We start from the raw sequence: 24,922 nt of genomic DNA, 5'->3' as shown, positions 1-24,922 counted from the left end.
CACAGTTGCTTCTTATTTGGTCTCAGGCTTCTCTTGCAACAGTGGTATTATAGATTCCCACGCCGTAAGGCACTATCGGAACAAAAAAAAGAGAGAGACCAAATTAATCGAACCATCAACACATCAGCCTTTCTCTGCCCCAGCTGGCACTCAAGAACGCAATTTGAGGGTTAGCATGTTCCCTCAGCCAACAAAGAAATACCTGTGTTCCCAATAGGCAACTGTTAGTACCCTCTCTCATCTCAGATACGCATGCTGAGCTCTGTGGGCCTAAAATTCACACTCTTAAGATAATCAAATATATAATGTCTTGTGTTAACAGTCACAGCCGAGGTATCTTGGGCAACGCCTCTGCACTTTCAGGATTGCACCTGCCACAAAGGTTGTGGCCCAATTTCTGCTCTCTCCAGACTTTTCCACAAGTGAAACAACACGTTCACACATGGAGCAGGGCTCTTGTTTATTAACAGCCTTCCTGAAAAGGCCAAAGGGCTTCATCAGGTGCCTTTTCAATCAGATACGGAGAAGACAAAGTCCCCCCGCCCCCCGCCCAGACATTTTTCATGTGCAGTACTGCAGCCACATCACTGGCTAAAGGTATTAGCAAGGTATAAGCTTCTCATACATATGGATATTCGTACATACGCATTACACATAAGGGCCTCAAACGGAGAAGCAGCCCTCAAATTACCCACTGCCGAATGATGCAAGACTCACGTGTGCAGAGTTTCATGCAGGCCAGAGGGAATCATGAGGGCATGCCAGCAGAGCATAAGAAAGGAACCGTTTATACTTTAAAACAAGATGCTGGACTGTGTAAAACTCTGTACCTCACACAAATCTAATGAGACAGTGTTCTCCGGCTGCTCGATCCTTTAAACCATTTTGTTCATTAAGATAATGTTACCAAGAACAGCAGCGTCAGTTTGTGAAACTGGCTCTCTCTGGGAAAAGAGTAAGCCTGAGAGATAAAGATCTAGGTGGGTAGCCATCAGTGTTCCCTGTAAGCCGAGTCAGTGTGAGCTAGCTCACAGTTTCTTAGCCTCCGGCTCACAAATTTTTGTCTTAGCTCGGGAAGGACAACTTCAGAGCAAACTAACTGATGCAGCAGCCAAATCGCTCGCTCACAACTTTAATTCCTGTAGCTCACAAAGTAGAATTTTTGCTCACAAGACTCCACAGCTTAGAGGGAGCATTGGTAGCCATGTTAGTCTGTCCACAGCAGTAGAAAAGAGTAAGAGTCCCATGGCACCTTAAAGACTGACAAAAATTGTGGTAAGGCAGGGCTATTTTTGGGCAGGAACGCAAAGGAACGGAGTTCCGGCTGGCTCCCGAGTTGGCCACGCCCACTAGGAACTCATTAGCATAACAGGCCACACCCAACAGCAGAAACTCATTAGGATTGGCTACATAAGGGATGTGTGGCCTAACATGCATAGGAGTTCCTGCTACAAAAAAAGGCCCTGGGTTTTGACAACAAACAAGGTAAACAGAATAAGAACCAAAAGGTGGGTGTGGCTGGATGACCACACTTCTGGTAACATGGGGGTGTGGCCTAATATGCTAATGAGATGTGATGTCAGGGTGTGGCCTAATATGCTAATGAGTTTCTGCTGTTGGGTGTGGCCTATTATGCTAATGAGTTCCTGCTGGGCTTTTTCTACAAAAAAAAAGCCCTGTGGTAAGGTATGAGCTTTCGTGAGCCACTGCTCTCGTCTGAAGAAGTGAAGAGTGACTCAAGAAAGCTCATATCCTACCGTGGATTAAGATAAAGATCTGTCTTTCTTTCTGAGGCAGTTGTGCAGAGAGTCTGAACAATGATCCAGCTTGCTCAACACTGCCTCCATGGCGTTCCGTGTGGAATTTTTGTTCTACCGTGGAGGCCTGGCTCAGTGAACTCTTTCTCAGACTGTTCCATCAATATTTCTGGGTAGCCTGCCAAAGGGTCTGCTCTTCCTGCCCAAATAAACCAGCTTCTCAACAGTAACCACATGCTTTGCCTACCAGGCCAAGTGAACAGCATTTGGACTGCACAGAAGCAGAAACAGTGTGGAAAAACGGAACTGGGCTATGCTAAATATTTATGTAGCAATCCTGAAATGTTCTGCTTCACTTTGGGGATGGGGGCCATGGCTCAGTGGTGGGTCTGCACGCAGAAGGCCCCAGAGGTTCAATCACCAGCATCTCCCGTTAAAAGGATCAGGTAGGAGGTGATTTGGAGAATCTCCACCAGCCTCCCTGGAGACAGTACAGACCTTGACAAGACCAATGGTCTGATTCAGTATAGGGCATCTGGATGCTATCGTAGTCAAACAAAATTGAATTACTGATACAGGAGTTTAAGTTACTCAGTGGATTATTCTCAACCAGGGCTATTTTTGGACAGGAACGCACAGGAACGGAGTTCCGGCTGGCTTCAGAGTTGGCCACGCCCACTACAGCCAAAACCTCTGCATGTGCGTGGCTACAGAGGGAAGGCCTGGAGAGCGACCCCCCCCCAGTGACTCTAAGGCGGGGGGGGCGGGGGTGTCCTGGAAGGATTGGGGAGGCATTTAAATGCATCCCCATGCCTTCACTGGCCTGTCCAAGGGCCGGCTTGCCCGGGTTCCCTCAGCCATGGGGTGCCCTGGCAAGCCAAGGGAATGCAGTTTAAACTGCCTCCCTCCCCTTCAAGGGGGGGCTTGCCCAGGCAAGCCAAGGGAAGGCATGGGGGTGTGGTCTAATACGCTAATAAGCTGTGCTGTCAGGGGTGTGGCCTATTATGCTAATGAGTTCCTGCTGGGCTTTTTCTACAAAAAAAGCCCTGTTCTCAACCATTTGTTCAGTGCCAACGTATAGTATTACCTTCTCATAATATTGGATGTTTTTATCTGCCATTCCCATCAGCAGCTGCCTGAAGTCTTGACGCTTGTTGTTTTGCCATCTTTCCATATCAGCCTTCAAGTCTGCATTGAAGCACTCCACTCGGTCCTGGCACTTTTCAACATCTGTCGGCACCTGAAGAGAGAGAGAATCTGTTAGGCACCACTGTGGCCAAAAAAAAGAAAAAAGTCAAGTCAGTTTTCTCCAAAGAAGACCAGTTCACGGACAAAGTCACCACTTCACTCACAGCTGAATGTCCGAACTACCTCCATTAAAAAGACTGCTGACTTTGAGTGGTACTACCACAAATGTTTGATCTCTGATGGTGCCACAAATACACAAAGCATCCATTAACGTGTATTAATCTCTCAGTGACTTCAACATGTGTGAACCATCCTCAGCCAAGCACTAATTAAAGGAGGGGTTTCCTCTCCCTCTGCCATCGAAGAATCTTAACTCGTCCAACACCACTCTGGCCACACAAACCTTTGGGTTGGCTAAGGGTCACCCAACTCCAGTCTCTACACAGCCATAAACTTGACTGGCTAACCTTGGATCTTTCACTCTAACCTACCTCAGAAGATTGTTCTTAAGATAAAGTGTAACTTCATGTTGAATACCTTGGATACTGGAAGTGACTAGTGCAGAATTTAATTCATGGGTGTTCTTTTAAACTCTCCAAAGCAAAGGAAAAAGGCAAAGGAATTCTGTTTATTTCTGTTGCTGTCAAGCAAGTGGCAGTAGTTAATGAACAAGTATGTGTTAATCTTTAAAATTAATAGCAGTGATAATACCTCATTTTGAAGTTAATGAAATTTTAAAGCTTTTTTTTTTACTTCCGTGATTTGATGGAAACACATCCACAATTAAATACTTATGGGCTAATGCTTGTTCAAGCGCAACCACTGGAGTCACTGTTCTTGAGGAAGTGAGTTAAGAAACACATCTAATGAGACCCAAATGATTCAGTTCCTTTAGTGTATGGAATCTTAGAAGCAGATTAATCTGAGCATCTGAAGTAGCCGATAACGTCCTTAGCACTCCCCCCGCCCTGGGCCAGGACTGACTTTTCTGCAAGTGCACATATAATTGCTTTGCCACACACTTATGTAACAGACTGCCAATGGTATAGTACAAAAAGTGAATATACTAATGATCACTTACTAATGATTAGTTATTACACCCAGGCCCAAAGGTCGAAGTTCTCAAAAGCCTTCCAACACTGCCCACATGGTATGCCGTCAATCCTAGATGACCGAATAGTTCCCAGTGATTTACACTGTATCATTTCTGTGGTGGTGAAGCCTGAAACATTGCATGGCTCAGCTGGTATGATTGCATGGAATGTTCAGATGCCCCCAAAACTAAAGCAGTTTGCAGCCAGCTTCTGCACAGAAGGGAACACTGCCTGCGTGCCTTGAGATTTCAAGAAGGGAATGACCACGAACCTGGACTTGGACAAGCAAAAAAGATGGGTATCCCAGGGGTCGAAGGAAGGGTGCAGAACAATGCTCCCTCTAAGGTGCGGAGTCTGGTGAGCAAAAGTTCTCCTTTGTGAGCTACCAGCATGAAAGTTGTGAGTGAGCGGTTTGGCTACTGCATACATTGGTTTGCTCTGGAGCCCTCCTTCCTGAGCGGAGACAAATCTGTGAGCTGGAGGCTGAAGAACTGTGAGCTAGCTCACACGAACTCATCTTAGAGGGAACGCTGGTGCAGAATAGGCAATAGGCCGAGAAAAGGGAACCTAAAAGAAGGGGTTAATTTGACATTTAAGAAGAAGAGGCAGGAAGTATGGGAGCTAAGACAAAAAAGGAACTCATTGGAGAGAAGGCTCTATTCAAGCAAGGGAACCTTTACCTTTACCTTTTATATGCTGTCTAGTGGGGTGAGAAGTGCTAGGGAGACAGGTATGGCTAAAGGAAAGCTCTGTTTCTGTTTTCAACACAGAAAACCCAAATGCTTCTGGAAAGCAGACTTTTCTGTCACCTGAAATTTATCCCCAAGCATCTGGAATTCAGATGTGCTGCTTCTGTACATTAAAAGGGTTGTATCTAGCACAACAGCTATAAATCACAAAAGTGAAGTGAAAATACCCTTTTCCCTTAATTCTGTGACTCCTCCTTGCTTGCTTCCTCCTTCCATGAATGAAAGATTCTCCTATTTGTGAAAGGGCATGTTTGGATCCAACCTAGCGACTGAAGTGGTCTAAATCCTTTTTTAAAGCCACCCAAGCTCAGAGATACCACACGTTGTGATAGCACAGTACATAAAGACAAATTACACATCTGCTCAGCATAGTCCTGAACCCATGATCGAATGCCTCTCCATTTTGGAATATGAGAAATTAATTTTTGAACACAACTAGTTGGCACTATTTATCACCCAAAGATGGACTTTCCCTAACAGTACAGAACTTCCATAAGAAACAAAAGACATTAGGTTTTGTTTTCCACATGTTCAGAAGACAGGAATTGTTTTTCAAAAAACAAAAAAATAACTATGGCAAAACAACTACCTTGGGCCGGTCTTCCCTTTTTAGGACCACTGCTTCCAGTTTGGCTTCATATTCTGCTTGAACCTGATCTCTTTTCTTCAGGACATTCTAAAACGGAAAGAGAATAAGCAAGCTGTAATTAAAAGGATGGCAAGAGTCACATCTATTCTAGGTCTTTTCACTACCTAAGTTACAAATTAGCTGCAACATTGGTTTCGTTCAGTTTTGAGTTTATCACTTCTTAAGTAGCCATGCTTTTGAAACTAAGTTGAAATCAGTGCTGCAGGTTGGGGGAGAACAAGGCCAGGAGAGAAAAGAGAAAGATTTCTTCTTCTTGTACTACGCAATGAGTTCTTGTGTTCAAGTAGAATAAAAAAACACAAAAAACTGCATCCAACAGTCAGTCAATAAATGCTCATACCGTAATTCCAACCAAATGCCTGAAAAATAAGGAAGTCTTCATTCAGCACCTGAAGCTCAAATGGGTCAGCACCAGGCAAATGTCTACATGGAAGAAATTCAATACACAATGTACCAATGTTGAAAGAAAACAGAGCAGGAATCCCAGTGATTCTTAACAACGGGAAAAGTTCATATGGGAGAGGGCAGGACTTTACCGGACTTTGTGAGATACCATCAAGATAGATTGAAGGGAACAACCATCATTCCCTGCTCTCTCTTCCAGGCAGTCAATTTCAACTACTGCTTCATGTGAAATTAGCACAGAGTAGCTCAACATGTGGATCTCGGAACCTATGGAGCATCAAGGTCAACTTGAGATGATCTCTGAAGGAGCCATCCACTAAACCATGCGACAATCACCTCCAGACTTGACTACTGTAGCTCACTCTACACAGGGCTACCCTTGAGACTGACCCGGAAACTACAGCTGGTCCAGAATGCAGCGGTGAGAGTTCTCACTGGAGCTCCACTTAGAGCACATATCCAGCCAGTGCTTCACCAGCTGCACTGGCTCCAGACTGAATTCCAGATAAAGTTCAAGGTGTTGGTTTTAATTTTTAAAGCCCTGCATGGTCTGGGACCAACATACCTTTGGGACTGCCTCTCCCAGTATATCCCCCCCCCCAAGAGCATTACAGTCACAGGATAAAGATCTCCTAGTGGTCCCTGGACCAAGAAACATCCGATTAGCCTCGACCAGAGCCAGAGCCTTTTCACCCCTGGCCCAATGGAACACTCTTCCAGCTGAGATCCAGGCCCTGAGGGATCTTTTACAATTCTACAGGGCCCGCTAAACAGAGCTATTCCACTAGGCCTACGGCCGAGGCTCATGACTGAGAAGAAAAACTCCATCTGATGGGCCCCGTCCAGCTTCTTTTTGTGGACCTTGCCCTAGTTTTCAATGTGGTTAAATTCTCTGAGCCGATACTACATTGTTACGTCATCTGTCTGTTGTTGATTGATGTTTAACTTGTTTTAAATTTATTTCTCATTGTTTTATAAGTATGTTGTTACTCACCCTGAGGCCTGCAGTAGCAGGAGAGGGCAAGTCAGAAATCGATTTATGTGAACAAACAAATAATAAAAACCCTGTGACAACACACACAATGGATCACTGTCTCCTACACAGTATTTGAGCAGAATCTCAGCTACGAAGGCTAGACAGAGCAGGCATTCTAGGAGGCTTGAACAGGAGGAATGTTCTTCCATTTTCTGAGGGACAGCTGCGACACTCCGAGCCTGCAGAGTGGGCCCTTACCACTCAGTGCCAGTCCACTGCTAAGCGAAAGACATGATCCTCTTTGCATTTCGGATGAGACACAGAGGCCTAATAGAGTGCGGGTCAGTGGTCTGACAACTCAAGACCAATGTTCCCTCTAAGCTGCGTAGTCTTGTGAGCAAAAATTCTATTTTGTGAGCTGCTGGCATTAAAGCTGTGAGGGAGCGATTTGGCCGCTGCATAAATCAGTTTCCTCTGGAGCCGTCTTTCCTGAGCTAAGACAAAAAATTGTGAGCCGGAGGCTAAAAAACTGTGAGCTGGCTCACACTAACTCGGCTTAGGGGGAACACTGCTCAAGACCATCACTCAGCTATCAAGTTAATCAGATTGGCAGCCTTGGAGCACAGTCACTATCTCGCCAGACTAGTCTAATTCCCACAAAGGGGAATGGAATACAAACATAAAAACTATACCTTGATATAATATGTCAATGCACTGAACACAGCTGAAACCCTAACCATGACCCTTCACAGGGCTTTTGACCATCCAGCAAGTCTCAGCTATGGCCCCTAAGCAACAGTTTCGTGGCTCCATAAGATGCCCATACACAAGCAGCACAGAAAACAGAATCATAGAACCATAGAGTTGGGAGGGGCCATACAGGCCATCTAGTCCAACCCCCTGCCCAATGCAGGACCAGCCTAAAGCATCTCTGACAAATATTCGCCCAGCCTCTTCTTGAAAGCTGCCAGTGAAGGGGAGCGAACCACCTCCCTAGGCAGCTGATTCCACCTTTAAACCACTCTGACCATGAAAACGTTTTTCCTAATATCCTAATTTCCTAAATACTATTATGTCTTACTTTCGAAAGCAGACTATCACATTGAATCAAATTGTTCTTCATATAAACACATGTTAAGTGCATTTCTCTCTCAGGATTCAAAGTAATTTTAACTGGTTGCAGATTGCTCTTTGCTCAGCTGTCTGGCAGTTCCGAGATACAGAAAGGGAAGCTCTAGTAAGAATTGGATCAGGTGTAGATGTAGCCCAATCAACTGCACCAAAAGCAGTACCTATTTGGAGCTGGACAAAACTATTTGGCATGTGCACGGGACATTCTTCAACAACAGGAAGCAAAGCATGGACCACCATAGAAATACTTTAACAACATAAGAAGTGTATGGTGCAACAGTAGTTAGATCATATTCTGCCAAGTACTGGGGTGGGATATCTGCAAATTCTGCCATAATACTCCACGAAGTTGATTTCGAGATGACTGCTGAAAGAGCTGCAATTTAACATTGAGGGATTTCAGCTGGCCCCTAGCATTGTATTTTGTTGTCTGATTAACACACAGAACTTGATCATTTGGTCTAAAAGACATCCACACACCACAGTAGCGATGTGGCATTTCGCCTGTAGCTATTAGAACTTAAGGGCCCGTGCTTCAAGTTTTACAGGTATTTCTACTTAGGTACAAGCATCTCATGAGTTCACAAACAAGCTGACCTTTGCTAATAAAATGGCCCACAGAATGCTAAAGCGTATTAACAGAGAACAATCATTAACAGACAAGTTACACTAGAAAGAACACACCCCAAGTCTGGAAGAAGCCAAAAAAATTTCTACCAGAAGGGGGAGGCAAGAGAGTAAGTTGTCCCAGCTTTAAGAGAGGCAGGCACTGTGGCTCAACATGTTAGTTCAACATCATCAGCATGCAGTCAGTATGCAGGAAAGTTCTTTTGACAATGCTGCCTCTCTGTGTAATCCCATCCAATGCAATACATTTCTGTCTTTGGTTGTGTAAGCTAAGGAATCAATAGGCACAAAAGGAAGAGGCAACGCACTCAGTTGAGACCAGCAGTCTTCAAGTGAACAAGACACACAAAAAGGGTAAGTTGGGTGATTTACAGGTTCTTTGTTTCTGCTGGTCTCTGACCAAAAACATTTTGGCTATTCTTTATAGTAAAGGAAAGGAGAAGGAAATTAATCATAAAATCTACTATATTAACTCTGCTACTTGAAATATGGTTTTGAGCTCAAAGGGTAGGTAGCAACAACCATAGTCAGAAGGCCTGTGACCCACAGACATAAGCCCAAGACTTTCTACAAAACTGAAACCAAGATTATATACTATGTGTTGCACATCAAGAGTTGTGTATGCAGTTTCAAAGAGCGAATACTGCCAAGATCAAGAACTTTATAAAAAGCCACACACAAAATTCACTCAAGAGGCAGAAGACGTCTGCGTGCGTATATTGTGCCTGCATGAAAACCCTTCAACATACTTTAGGCTGTGCCAGCATGAAAAATGTATATAAATATTTAAAGCTAACTCCATTTGCCTAATATCTAAATGCTGTGCTGGGGCTTGAACTAATTGTAAGCAATATATTCTTTGCCATCAACACTTTTTTTTCCCATGCCAGTCCAAATGGAAATTATGTATAAGAGGCATTCTTGTCTTTCCACAACTTATATAAAACGGGTCAATTAGAACAGTTAGATTCCATGGGGGGTCTGGGACTACCAAACTTGGAAAATTATTATTTAGCAACCCAACTAAAAAATATTTTGGATTATGCACATATAGCCCCAAATAAACCTTGGGTTTTGATGGAGCAAGCTCAAATTGTAAAAGACAACTTATATGAGATTATATGGCATAGTATACCTGAAATAAACCAGCTAAAAATAACAAATCCTTATTTGAAATTTACTTTAGACCTATGAATGAAATGTCATCCAACTTTAGCACCAGGACTATCTCCAATGACTGTTTTTTTAAATCAATCCTGGTTCCCCCCAGCTAAAGATACTTCTATGTTTAATACCTGGAAAGAAAAAGGTATGATTAGATTAGGAGACCTTTGTGCACAAACTCAACTTCTTACTAAAGACCAGCTTGAATCTAAAGGTAATTTTAAAATCTCTTGGCTACAGTATATGCAACTCCGACATATAAATAGAATACAGGCTTTAGATAGACCTTTGACTTCATTTGAAACTTTTATTAAAAATAAATCTTTTTCTTGCAGAGGTTCAATCTCTATGATTTACCAATTATTAAGTAAACAATCCTGGGGAAAAACTATCTTCAACCCAGCAATCATGGCATAAAGACTGTGGAACACTGGGAATTATCTCATTGGCAAGATATTTGGTCCTCAGCTGTTTTTTTCTACTTGTATGTTAAATATTAGTCTACAGAACTTTAAGTTATATGCTAAGTGGTATATGACCCCTTTGCGTCTTTCACATATACACCCCTCTGCATCGCCATATTGTTGGAAAGCATGTGGTGAGGTAGGCTCTTTTAGACACTGTTGGTGGGATTGTCCCATTATTGCATCCTTTTGGTCAAAGATACTGGATTTAACTAATAAAATATTGCAATGCACACTTCCTAGAACACCGGAATCGGTTCTTTTACTTTATTGGCCTACCCCTCGGCTTACAAAGCTGAAGTCTGAATTAGTGGCATTATTCATGACAGCAGCAAAAACCTTAATAGCACAGTTATGGAAAACCAATAAGGCCCTATCCATTAAACAATGGTTTATGACTTTGGGACATAGCTGTAATGGATAAATTGGCATCACAGATTGTAATGACTGAAACGGCCTCTAAAAAGAATATTTTTTTGGAAAAATTGTTTCCCTTTTTTGAATTCATCAATGACCCAAAAAACAAAAGCTGGAGCCTACCCCACAAATATACTTGATTTTGCCTTTTATTAAAAATGGAAAATAAAAATGTATTTATGATTTATCTTTATTAAGAAAAAGCATATAGTGTACGATTTTTGTATAATGGTATGATATAATATCGTAGAAATTGTTTTATTTTTTGTTGATGTTAAAAGTTAAAATTTAATAAAAATGTATGCAAAAAAAAAAAGAGAACAGTTAGATTCCAGTCCAGTCGTACCTTTTGAGCGCAACAAAATTTTCAGGGTAGGAGCTTTCGAGAGTCACGACTTCTTCCATCAGATAAGGAGCTTTAAGTCTAAAGACCATACCCTGAGAATATTGTTGGCCTCTAAGGTGCCACTAGACTTGAACCAAGCTGTCCTATTGCCAACCAACAAAGCTACCCCCTGGAACTTTCTTCTGGGCAAACTGAAGAGAGAGGCACGAGACCCTCAGAGAGCCAGAATCCTCAACAGTGAAGCCCAGCTAAAGTTAAAAAGTAGTTAAAAGAACATTAAACAGATTAAAGGCAAGAGCTTACACAAAAGCTTACAGAGAAGCCTTGTCTCCACAGCTAACTTTATACCTAAAAGTAACATGTCATGTGTATTAAATATGGCAGACAGCGACAGGTACCACTCAGCCTCAGAGTACGGATACGAAGAGTACAGCCTTGCCATCTGGGATCCTATGACAATCCTACTCACAAACATGTTCGGAAGATTAGAATTCTAAAATGCTTTTACATGTTGAACACACTTGAATTCCCACATACTTACAAGCCGACCTATGAAGCCATAAATTCTAGAACATAGTCGAACTTACTAAGCCTGCAAACACCTTTGGAATTCTGATAAAAGAGGCAAAGCCAGCCACAAAATGTCAAGGAGCGAGGTGATACATAACTCTAATAGAAGCTCTGCGTAATAGGATATTTTAAAATAAACACTGAAAGTATTTTCCCACTTGAACACCGCTTACCTTACATCACCTAATGAAGATCCTCATGCTTTAGTGGCAGCTACTACCAAGGCATTTTTTAACCTGCATAGTGTTACGCCAACTGCTTTATCTACAGCAGAGGCTAACTAAATTTAACGTGAGTCCTGGCCAGCTATACCAAGGTCGTGTCTGAACCCAGAGTTCCAGTAATGGAGACCACACGGGTGTTTTTCCAAAACAAATAATCTTTTTACTGAAGGATATCAAAGCCACATACACACAAAAAACATCAGTCTCACTTCGCATACGTTCAAGTTTCCTTTAGTTACAGAAATAGAAATAAAATAGTTTCTCAATTACTTGGAGTTAGGTAGGTAGCTATTTCGGTTTATACTTGCCTGTTCCAAAAGTCTTGTCTGTTGCAATGGAAATGGGGGTAGAAAGTGATACCTAGGGGTTTAAGCTAAATCACACCTGCTAGAACCAGCTAAGCAAGCATGGACCTCTTTGGCTACAGTTCCAAGAGATCTTAAAGTAGACAAAGGGATTGTTGGATAGAAAGCTGGACCTTAGGGGTAGTAAAGAAGATAGAGGTCGTGGAGAGGGAAGATGGCTAGCAAAGACCTAGGGTTTGGGTCTTTACTTTTATAGTTGAATCTCCAGGTGGGTGGCACCTTGCCAAACTGTAATCCCACCTACTTACAAGTCCATCCCATAGCTTCCCTCATTGGTGCATGTGGAAAGGGGCAGGTATTCTATGGGTTGGGCCAATATTTGAAATACTACACTCTATCTCATGGAATACCATCTGGCTAGGTGTGAAGTCTTGGCTTCCTGCACCCTCTTTGAAGTGCAGATGAATCTTGGCTTTCCCAGGCCTACAAGGTACCATCAACAGGAAACGGCAATTCAGATGCATATCAGGTCCGTGTCCTGCCTGACAGCCAGTCTCTTCAGTAATGGTGGAATTTCTCCTTCTTGGTTGTTGCCTCTGCTCACAATGGCTAACATGTGCTTCTTCTTCCCATAATGCCTTGAGCTGAATGTGTGCAAGCTACATTAACATAAAATGCAGGCAAGTGTTCCCTATGTGAATTCTCTCACAGTAGGTGATGCAAACAGCTTCCTTTGGCCCATGGTATACAGATGTGTGCACAGTCCATGTGTTGCATGTGTACCAGATATAAAACCATAAATTAGTCAATTTCTCAACAATTGCCAATCAGATCTCCAGTGGCCAATCAGAAGCAATCCTGGGCACAAGCCCCACCCACATTTGAAAAACACTTGGAAAGCGTCATGAAAGTTGTCAGCGGGTACCATGTCTAGAAACTTTTTTTTTTTAAGCCACAATCCTCAGGAAACCTACCAGGCTTCTCATGTGGAGATGTGGGGAATCTAACCCGATTCTCCAGATAGAGTCCACTGCTCTAACCACTACACCATGCGGGGTTGACATGAAGGACTTATTGTCAGTTTCTGCCAGGGCATACCCACATGGCAACTGCTCTTGACTGGCGCATGAGCTTGAACCTGCTGTTGTATACTCAGCTCCCATTCATCTACAGGTGATTAGTGTCAGGAGCTCTGAATTGAACTGGAAAGGAGATTTAAAATACATAAATAAATCAAAGCTCCCCAACATTTTACACACATGGTTGTGGGAAAGTTGACAGATCCATCCTTACATAAGGACCCATGGTACATCATTCAATTGCGATTTCAGACCGTAGCTTACAGAGATCCCTATCACACTTAACCACAATGAAAGACAGGGTCATCCACATTAAAAAGGATATGAAGCTGCTCCAAGAAGCACATGTTCCCAAGGATAACTCCTAATTTGCTGACCAAATTAGCAGCAATATGGTATTATCTCTCCACTGGCCCCAAGAATCTGAATCCTGAATTCTCGGGGGGGGGGGGGGGAGAGGAGAGACAGGCAACTTCAGGAGAACACAAGCTGCACAGGAATTCTCAGGGAAGTCACAATGGTTACATATGCCTCAGATTTAAATGCTAGATGGAACAAAAGCTATTTTAAACAGGGATTAATCCAATCCTTAAACCACTTGAAGGCAAAGAACACTAACAGAACTTTAAAATGAACACTGTTTGAACACATACATAATTGCTTTCCACACATAAAAACCCACCTTACCTTCATGGACTCAGCATATAGAATGTACTCTCTGAGAACGGGTAGGAAATCCTCAGTCATATCTTCACTCAGTTCCTCGAGAGCTGTACAGCAGTTCCCAATGCAGGCAGACACCCCCTCCAGAGGTTCAGACAATTCTCTTTCTAACCCACTCCAGGTTGAGTAAACTGGCCCATATTCTCGAAGTTCCACCAGATATTCTACGAGAGAGCCGTACATAAGAGGAACCAAAGTCAAGTTCTAGTTTCTGGGTTTCGAGGTGGCACCACAAGTGCTGAAGCCGAACGCTCCAGCAAGACAGTTGTTACGTTTGACAAGATCTCACCCAAGAAAAGAAGCACTCCGGACCAGTGTTCCCCCTAAGCTGAGTTAGTGTGAGCTAGCTCACAGTTTTTTAGCCTCTGGCTCACACATTTTTGTCTCAGCTCAGGAAGGAGGGCTCCAGAGCAAACTAATTTATGCAGTAGCCAAATTGCTTGCTCACAACTTTAAAGCCAGTAGCCCACAAAGTAGAAGTTTTGCTCACAAGACTCCACAGCTTAGAGGGAGCATTGCTCGGGACCAAGAACTTATGGGGAAATTAGAGTTGTAGAATGCTTGCCACAAGGGATAAAGGATGCAATCTACATTGAGAAGGAACTGTTAACTCAGTTGCTAGCCCCATATGCTGTATGCACCAGGTTCAACATACTGGCATCTCCTATTAAAGTATTTCAGATAGGGCTTAGAAACCTTGGAAAGTCACTGTCAGCCAAGTAGACTAGACAGACTAACGTTCTCTATACAAGGCAGCTTCCTATCTTCAGTCATTTGTTAATGTATTTAATTGAATAATATTTTAACTGTGTTTTAATTGTTTAAACGTTTTATTGTTCTTATGATCGCGGCTCTGTGGACCCCGATTAGGTGGAAAGGTGGCATAAAAATGTTTTAAATAAACCAATAAAGCTGAATAAACTCACAATATAGATCATGAAGCATAAGCAGCAGCTACAGCATGGAGTATTTTTGCCAGTCTGCAACACAATAGAACAACTCCCCGCACAGGGAATTCTCTCAAAAGGGGTACTTGTATTTTTTTTAAAAACACCCTTTCAATTTATGATCAAATATTCAAAGGGAAAGTTAGCATTTAGCTGGTTTCAGCAAAGAGGCTTGTAGAACCTTAGAAAAAGGAACAAGTTTATTTCAACAAGGCTTTGTAGACCTGTCAGAAGCTTTTGTGACCTAACGCCCACTTTGTGGATACACCACAATAAAACTTAAATTGTGTTGAAAGGTTCTTTGCTTTGCAAGAACAGACTACTTGGGAGTCTGCATATATATACCGATCTCTTTCCCCGAAAGTGTCTAAGGAACACAAAGTTCAAAGTGTGAGTCCAGTGGCACTTGTAAAACCAACAAAATCTAACTCTGTGTTTAAGCTTTCGTGTGCATGCACATGGAACCTTATACACAGAATTAAACTTTGATGGTCTTAAAGGTGCCATTGGACTCAAACTTTGTTCTATTGCTTCAGACCAACAGGGCTACCCCCACCTGAATCTACAAAGTTAGTCCTTGATACAGCAGGTAACTTCCACACTGAAGCATAAGGGTTCTAATTCCCTTCCCTACATTCTTCTCCATTTGAGTATCTTTGAATGTATAGTTTTAAATTTTCGCTTTGGTATTTTAGATGTATGCTTGGTCATATGAACGGAAATAAACTAAAGGCAAAGGCATTTGAGTACTGAAGCAAACCCTCTCAAAGCAATAGAGAACGCTGGAGGCGGAACGTGCTGTCACGGCACACCTGACCTATGGTGACCCCGTAGGGTTTTCAAGGCGAAAGACCTTCAGAAGTGGTTTGCCATTGCCTGCCTCCGTGTCATGACCCTGGCATTCCTTGGAGGTCTCCCATCCAAATTCTAGCCAAGGCTGACCCTGCTTAGCTTCCAAGATCTGACAGGATAGGGGAAGAATTCGAAGCCAGTAAACAGCGAGGGAACCTTCCCACAAGCAGCGGTACCCCCAGCAAACAGCACAAAGTTATAAACCAATGGGGCTGAATATAGATGGGTCCAATGCTCCCTCTAAGCTATGGGGTCTTGTGAATAAAAATCCTACTTTGTCAGCTACTGGCATTCAAGTTGTGAGCGAGCGATTTGGCTACTGCATAAATTAGTTTGCTCTGGAGCCCTCCTTCCTGGGCTAAGACAAAAATGTGTGAGCCGGAGGCTAAAGGACTGTGAGCTAGCCCACACTAACTCAGCTTAGGGGGAACACTGGATGGGTCATGGTTACAAGGCAGAATCAGGAGCACTACTCACCCACTTCTTCCTTGATGATCCGCTGTGCTATTCTATCAATGGTTCCAAGCTTCATAGAAAACGTATCTAAATAGTCTCCAATGGCTGCAAACTCCAACGGTCGACTTCTTAGTTTATAGCTTCCTGTGACGTATTTGACTGACTCTCCCATCTTGGAAAGCAAAGCCATCCCCTGCTTTTTGTAAGCATTAAGATCCTGATAATGATGACAAAGCAGTTACTTGGTTTCCCACTACTTACAAGTTAAATTTATCTCAAGAAGATCTTTAACCACCATTCTAAAGCAACTGTCAGAAAGTTCATAAGTAGTCAGATGAAAGCAATGTAGGTAGTTGGCTGTTGCTTCACTGTCATGTCAAACTGAAGAGGAGATAAAGTTTTTGGCATTCTTTCAAGTTTAAATTATCTTCCTGCTGTTTGAACAAGGCACAGAGTTTCTTATATCACATAACTACAGCTTAAGAGTTCTCTTTGTAAAGCCAATTAAATTTTTTTGTGTGCATATAATTTATTGGTTAATTTCAGAATAATTTGTCATTCACTGCTTTCTACAGTAAATGTGTACTTGAGAGGCTATAGCTCCACAGCTACACCTCTCCATGACGTTACCATGTAAGGCTCCCAGCAACAATACTACTTGAAGCTTACATTGCTACCATGAATGCAGAGGCATTTGCCTTGGCAATGGAGTTTCTTCACAATAGTTTTCCCTGCACTTTCCTTGCTTCAGCCTACCTCAGCAGCCATTTTCCCTTGCACAATCAAAAGGTGTTTAAAAAAAAAAGTAGTTGACAGATTGCTATAGCACAACAATTATTGATTTATTTATAATTTGAATTTATAAACCACCCTCCCCTGAGTACACAGGGCTCAGGGTGGTAAACAACAAAAAGTAAAACCATTCATAAATAATAAAACAGCTTAAATAGTACAGAGGTAATAAATATAACATAATGATATATTGACATGATTTAGTGTTGTTGTTTTTTAAAAGTCCCTGGCCTTTCCACATGGAGTTATAAAGGGAAATATTAAGACTGGTAACCCTTACTTATTAAACACTGGAAAATTCTAACTAATTCTGTTTTCTAGTAAAACACAAGGCTATTTTTGGGCAGGAACGCACCGGAACGGAGTTCCAGCTGGCTCCCGAGTTGGCCACGCCCAGCAGGAACTCATTAGCATAATAGGCCACACCCAACAGCAGAAACTCATTAGGATTGGCTACATTAGGGGTGTGTGGCCTAACATGCAAAGGAGTTCCTGCTACAAAAAAGGCCCTGGGTTTTGACAACAAACAAGGTTAACAGAATAAGAAGCAAAAGGTGGGTGTGGCTGGATGACCACACCTCTGGTAACATGGGGTTGCGGCCTAATGTGCTAATGAGCTGTGCTGTCATGGGTGTGGCCTAATATGCTAATGAGTTTCTGTGGTTGGGTGTGGCCTATTATGCTAATGAGTTCCTGCTGGGCTTTTTCTACAAAAAGAGCCCTGGTAAAACAGACTGTTTTAGAACAGCACAGGCCACCTCTTTAGGGATTCTCTCATCATTTATTTTATTTACTTGATTTACACACACACACACACACACATCCCACTTCACTCCTCAGTAGGGACACATCCCTGGTTACATTTTTGCCCCTCCTCTTTTACATCCCCAGAAAAGCTCTGAAGTATGCTAGGCTGAGCGTGTGTGACTGAGCCCAAGGTCACTCAGAAAGCGTCTATGGTAGGGTACCCCAGATCCTAGTCCCAGCACTGTAACCACTACGCTTGCTCATTCTGAACATTTTTCTTCCTAAAAATGTTGAGTACCTCCATGCCTAAATAGGTCCCCTGAAAAACCTGCCTCAATGCGTCTCACTTACTTTGGCAGTCAGGAACACATGGAAGTGTTCATTGAACGAAAGCACCGGATGATCAGCAATCCTTTTCAAAAATTTATCTAAGGCCTTCCTCCTCGTTTCAACAAATTCTTCTGAAAAGCGGTCAACAACTCCTTTAACCACAAACTTCTCTGGAAGAGGCTGAAGGGAACGAGTCACAAGATGGTTCAGTGTGTGTGTTTGTATCTGGAGCACAGACCAATAGCAACACTTGCATCAGATCCGAAGGTGAGAGCAAAGAGCCTGCTTATGTAATAATGGAGTGAGCAAACGAAAACACATCATTCACACCATGGCCTTTACTTCTCATTTGGAGCCGAATTACAATTTGAAGAATAATTTCTACTATATCTATGCTGTTGCATCTGAAACCAAATCCACATGCATAACTTTACTCATGCAGAAAGACTTGTTTAATTTCTATCTCAAACGGAGAAGGGGCTGAAACGGAGGAGAGAAACACCATCTACTTTAACTGACAGCAGTTCTAGAATGTCTCAGCTCATGGTACCTTCTCAGGCCTGCTACCTGAAATACTTTGAACCTGTAACTTCTAGGTATGAATGAAAAATCACATGCGATATGATCAGTTTTTGATCAGGCACCCAACAATCGGCAACTACAATCACTGATTCCAGCCTGCAAATCAGAACTTCCAGAATGAGCATTCCAAAGAACAGAAGGCTGAACCTGTTCTTTAAAAAAAAAAAAAAATTCTTATTTATTTACAATTTTAACAGTTCTAACATTTCAAACAGTGAATAATTAATCTTCCAATTACATTCACATCCTGTAAATAGTTCCTGAGTATGTACAACGTTATAACATGTTCAAAGAATTACAATACACTACTCATCATACTTCCGAATCTATGTTTTCAGTATAGAGATAACAGACTTGGCATAAGCTTAATAGAAACATTAGGAAGCAATCTGAACTATTAGAGCGGTAAGGAAGAGAAGAAAGAAAAGGAAACTTCTTTTATCAACGTACAATAACAATTACTACATACCATTTGACCATTTAGAAGATTTGATGTGAAATATTAGAGCTAGTGGATAAGAAAGAAGTAAGTAAGTATGAGATTTTGTGGAACTAGTCATTCCGTTAATCTTATATCCATTTGTGGTATTGAGACCATTCAGATGAGATAAATTGTTTTTGAGACAGATAATCCAGGAGACATCCCTGGTTTCTAGACCCCCTCCCTAAGTCTTTAAACAAAATTTGGGTGCTAAAATAGCAACATCTGCTCATGAATGGGGAAAAAATGCTGGGTGGCAGTTTAGGTTGCTTTAGCAATCAAGAGTGGCACTTGACAATGAAAAGAGGCAAATGGGGAGGGATGGAAGAAAAAGAGGGGACAAAAACTGTAAGGATTGTGGACAAAGGAGGCAACCAGAGTCCATTTGAACTAGATATATAAGAATGGAGGAGGGAGAAGACTGGCAGGATGATGCAGAGAGAGGATGGCCAACTGGAGGCATTGGATTCTGCCCGTCCCCCTTAACACACTTGCAGGTCCCCTTTTTGTAAGTCTGTTTTTTACTGAAGATTTCTCAATAGTGGGGAAGGGAAAATAACCTCAAGGTAAGTTTTATTCCATTATCTGGTAAACACTCTTTTTTTGTGTGTTCTTTCCGGCCCCCATTTTAATATATATTTGGCTAATTATACAACAACCATCAAGTTTGGAGAAGAAGTCACAACTGAAGCTTCCCTTCACTATTTCAATGAAAAAGAATAACTTAATCTGTGACCTCCTTTCCTAGCACCACAATTTAACACACACGCTTATCTGGCCATCGTATTTAGTAGTTTGTCTTTGTATTGGGAAGTTACAGGGCTTAGCACAGAAACCCCCAGTCGATTTGAAAATCTGACAAGAATCTTTGCTTCAAAAGAGAAGCTTATGAACATTCTCCAAGTGTTTGAAGAAAATTAAAGAGTTTTTGTTAATCTCTAGAAGATTTCTTTTTCCACTGATAGGATTTTTAAGCTGTGCCAAATCCAGGTGCATTTCAAGCACGATTGTGGGTTTTCTGAGCTTTGGTATTAGGAAGATGCAGGGCAATGCTGCCTTTGCCCACCCACAACTCACTGGGTAAAGAACTGCACCACAGCAGTCTGTACATGCACCTCCCTTCTCTATACCCATAGGGATGCTCCTTTTTAAACATACGAACATAAGAGACGCCAATGATGGATCAGGCCAAAGGCCCATCCAGTCCAACACTCTGTGTCACACAGAGGCCAGAAATACCAGTGCCATCAGGAGGTCCACCAGTGGGGCCAGGACATTAGAAGCCCTCCCACTGTTGAACCCCCCCCCCAAGCACCAAGATGACAGAGCATCACTTGCCCCAGAGTCCCTATCTATACCTTGTGGCTAATAGCCACTGATGGACCTCTGCTCCATATGCTTATCTAATTCCCTAATTCGTCCATGCTTGTAGCCGCCACCACTTCCTGTGGCAGTGAATTCCAAGTGTTAATCACTCTTTGGGTGAAGAAGTACTTCCTTTTATCCGTTCTAACCCAACCGCTCAGCAATTTCATGGAGTGCCCACGAGCTCTTGTATTGTGAGAAAGGGAGAAAAGTACCTCTATCTCTACCTGCTCTTTCCCATGCATAACCTTATAAACCTCGATCATGTCACCCCTCAGTCGTCGTTTCTCCAAGCTAAAGAGCCCTAAGCGCTTTAACCTTTCCTCATAGGGAAAGTGTTCCAACCCTTTTATCATTCAAGTTGCCCTTTTCTGCACTTTTTCCAAAGCTATAAAATCCTTTTTAAGGTGTGGTGACCAGAACTGCACACAGTATTCCAAATGAGATCGCACCATTGATTTATATAGGGGCATTATGATATTGGCTGATCTGTTTTCAATACCCTTCCTAATAATCCCCAGCATAGCATTGGCCTTCTTTATTGCAGTCACACACTGTCTCGACATTTTCAGTGAGTTATCTACTACACGCTCTCCCAGATTTTATACACCAGCTCCATGTCATGGTCCATTCAGGAAAGGCATGGAAACATTTGTTTTTACCAGGCCTTCGAGCCATTGGAGCCCACTGACAGACTTATTTACACATTGTTATATGAAACCACATTGTAAACGTGCCGAGTGAAAATGCCATTACATGCAGAAGGTACTTGGCAGCTGACATTCAATTAACACATTTGAATTTTATAACAGCTGTCTCAGGTAGGCGCTCTTCTCCTGTATTTGGAACAGTGCCACTCAGATTATTATGCTGTTTACAGTCTCACATGGCTGGTAGTTTATCTTTTATTGTACACCACTAGAGCACTGTGTCAGGTGGTGACATTTACATCTAATCAAACCTAAGTCTGCCATCGTATCTTGAGTAGCTGGATTGGTAAGCCACAGTTGCCGAACACAGGCATACCCAGAAACTGGCCATTAAAGGAGCTGGCCATTCATTCAAATGGACATGAATTCAGGCTTACTACAACCCATGGCTTCTTAGGACTTCACTACCCCCTTAAGATTGTTGGGTGAGATTTCTATAGTGACAGGGTTGTTGGAGGCAGCAGTACAACTGGATTCCAGTAAGATCAGACTAGCACCAACCCACCAAATAGCTAAGACACCAAGACTATGGAATTCTCTAGGCAAGCACTTTTTAAAGTAAAAGGGTGTTTGATAATTGGAGACCATGACTTACTACCTACGGGAATGAGATGAGTTGGCTGAGATTCCTCGAGTTTATTCCTCAGCCAATCAAAATCCTGATATCTTCTGCGCATGGAATACTCTGGCAAATCAAATTCTGCTCGTGTGGTCTAAAAATGAAGAGAAAGAAGAAAGAAAGGGGGAAATTATTCAGGGTTAGATGAGACATCTCAGCTTCTGAAATACATTGCAGGGATTGTCTTCTTTGCTTGCTTACAGCAGTACTACAAGCTAAGGCATCCAAGCAACAGCAGAAATGAAAGGGGGGGGGAATCAATGTATTTTCTGGCAACATTATACAGCCTGAGAATTGTCTCAGTATTGTAACTGTAAAAGCATTCGATTAAAAGTTCTGCTTTCAGTTGTTTGAATGGAATACCTTTCCTTGAGGAAGAAAAAGGGAAAGAACCTAAAATAAAAGTTATGCCTAGAGATATATTTATATCTTCAAAGACTGGGCTATCATTTTGGACAGGCTTAAGGGAGACACTGCTTGACCAATACCACTTCAGCTGTTTCCGTGCAGAGGTTTCTTTCTGTCTTGGCTTCTAAACTGTAAAAAAAAGGCGGGAAGCCTCCAGCATACACTGATCTCTTTCCCAAACTTGCTTTTCTCATTTCTTTTTTGAAAAAACACAGTCTAGGTAAGTTGTGTGGAAGGAATGGCAAGTACTTTCCTGTTGAAAAGGTCCCACCCATTTCAGCACCATTTTTCCGGCTACCAACCTATTGCGGTTGCCACTCTCACCAATATTTTTTAAAAAGGTAATTGCTATTTTGCCACAGTGATATACTGATATTTACCGATTTCCATTTCAAATTTTAGATTCTCTGAACTCAGTTCTCATTTTTTGAGGGGAAAGTAGTCTACAGCCCTTTTGTAGTGGAGACGTGAGACGAAAGGTAGAGACAATTTTTGTGCTAATTACCTGGAAATGTACAAAGAAGGGAAGCTGGCAAGATGATTATATGTCAACACTACACTATAAAGAGCTATTCTTACTTAACTATTTCAAGTTTAAATAGATCCACTCTATGAAGAGCAAAAAGGTCCTGGAGTCTCCACAGCAGCCATAATGACAACGCCCCCAAGAACCAAAGTGGATTCACTACAGCCCACGTGTAGAAGGAGAAAGCACAGAGTACACCCATGTGTGGGAGCCACAATACCAGCACATATGCGTCTACATTTGCAGCTGCAATAAAAACAACCTGAAGAATCCTTGCCATTTGGAAGCAGTTTTAGAAATGCCAGTATTGGATTTTAGACTCCGCTGTGACAACTGGTGCACTAAACCCCTCTTTCTCACCCTAGTCTTATTCTAAGAATTTTGCTAAGCTGACCTCTGTTGTCTGACTTGGAGCTTGTATGTAGAGGCCTGGGGGCACTGAGAAAAAGCAACTTCCCACAATGGACTACCATTACAGTAGCCACAATCCTACACCAACCGTTAAAGCAAGCTGGGGAGTATCGATTTGCTCCGAGGTCCTTGAAAGAAGGGCAGTGTGTTTGTGGTCCCCATTTTATCCTCAAAGCAATCCTTTAAAGTAGGTTAAGGAGAGTAGGGGTGAGTGGCCCAAGGACAACCATCAAACTTCAAAAGCAAAATGGGTATTTGAACCCAGGTGTGAGGCAAAGCTCTGCTGGCCTCCCCTCAAGGGTTTATTGTGAATAATAACGGGCCCAGTTCATTCTGCAGGTGTTACTCATTGGTTCCTCAGCCTATACAGTCCTTAAAATCTTCAAAACCGGAGATGAAAGTGGTGTGATTAGCTTCTCATGAAAACCTGCTACCCTAATTTTCCTCTTAGCTAGGTCATGTGTATTGTGTGCGTTTTGTATGTATGTTTTGCTCTTTTGGAGCTGCGGTGGCTCAAGTGGTTAAGACGCTGAACTGCAGGCTGTGGAAGGTCAGTAGTTCAGCAGTTCGAGACCTGGGTGCCACATGACGGAGTGAGCTCCCGTCTCTAGTTCCAGCTTCTGCCAACCTAGCAGTTCGAAAGCAAGAAATTGCAAGTAGATAAATAGGTACCACTTCGGTGGGAAGGTAACAGCGCTCCCTGCGCCTTGGTGTTTAGTCATGCCGGCCACATGACCACGGAAACATCTTCGGACAGCGCTGGTTCTTCGGCTTTGAAACGGAGATGAGCACCACAACCCTAGAGTCGGATTTGACTGGCTTTCGAGCAAGGGAACCTTTACCTTTTGCTCTTTTATTCTTTTATAATAAAACACCTTACCAGTTGAACTTCAGCCTGGTTTATTTTGAGAGTTCTCTAAGGGAAAAATCCTGGTATACATTGGTGGAGATCCTGAGTTACCTTGTTTCACTTGTCACCATAAGCAAATTTCCCCCAATTAATTAGGAGACCTCCAGTTTGGGTAACACATATAGCCTACAGCAGGGGTGTCGAACTCATTTGTTATGAGGGCCAGATCTGACATAAATGAGACCTTGTTGGGCCGAACCATGTGTGTCATAAAATGTAATGCCAGGTAGCAGAGATATAAATTCTATAAAGGACACAAACACAAAGGGTTTTTTTTAACTTAAAATAAAAACATGCTTAAAATATTAGCACTCTTGCAATATTTTGTTTATTTAACAGTGTCTGATAACTGACAGTGCTTGCTCTGAATTATTGCATCAAAATGTCTGTGTTGTTGTAATCTTGAGTATGCTGTTCAGGTGTGTATCTGTAAGCTGCAAACCTACGATGACACAGCAGCAGCAGAACTGGAAGAAGAAGCAAAAGACAGCCAGTTCCACTGTGGGCCTGATAGAGGCCCTTCAGGGGCCTCATCCGGCCCCCGGGCTGCACGTTTGACACCCCTGGCTTACAGCAAGCTTACTGATGCTCTGTAAGTGTGGGGCTGGTTAGTGCCTGGATGGGAAGCCTTCCGGAAACCCTACACCAGCTTGATTTCCATGATGAAAGTAAGGCAAAATGCCCCCCCCCCGGTCTGGTGCTGCAAGAAAAAAAGCAGATCTGTAGTGTATCACCAAGCAGTGGCAATGTGGAATGGAATGCTTACCAGCAAAGAAGGCTGCATTTCCCATTACTTTCACCAGTGCATAAGAGGAACTTACCTGCTTGTGGATTTTATAGGACAAGGTAATCCTTTTTTTCTGTGCTTACTTTATGTGGGAGTCAGTGCTACTGTTACTGAGTAATCACTGCAGTTTC

General features: G+C 42.5%; 1 protein-coding gene across 1 annotated transcript in view; it reads right to left on the bottom strand.

The window, feature by feature from the left end:
- Window position 1: 1 nt before the first annotated feature.
- SNX30 (sorting nexin family member 30) overlaps window positions 2–24,922 on the bottom strand; it is a gene marked incomplete at its 5' end in the record, with an annotated part of 57,497 nt that continues 32,576 nt past the window's right edge. Inside the window, 7 exons of the mRNA XM_015417415.1 lie at window positions 2–72; window positions 2,845–2,997; window positions 5,378–5,464; window positions 13,833–14,032; window positions 16,145–16,340; window positions 18,014–18,172; window positions 21,733–21,843. Coding sequence (XP_015272901.1) covers window positions 13–72; window positions 2,845–2,997; window positions 5,378–5,464; window positions 13,833–14,032; window positions 16,145–16,340; window positions 18,014–18,172; window positions 21,733–21,843 — 966 coding nt within the window. The remainder of the gene's footprint in view (window positions 73–2,844; window positions 2,998–5,377; window positions 5,465–13,832; window positions 14,033–16,144; window positions 16,341–18,013; window positions 18,173–21,732; window positions 21,844–24,922) is intronic.

Source organism: Gekko japonicus, unplaced genomic scaffold, assembly GCF_001447785.1.
Source record: "Gekko japonicus isolate JY-2015 unplaced genomic scaffold, Gekko_japonicus_V1.1 scaffold2613, whole genome shotgun sequence".
NCBI lineage: Eukaryota > Metazoa > Chordata > Lepidosauria > Squamata > Gekkonidae > Gekko > Gekko japonicus.
The sequence above is the reverse complement of the archived record's forward strand: the minus strand, read 5'-3'. Positions and strand labels throughout refer to the sequence as shown.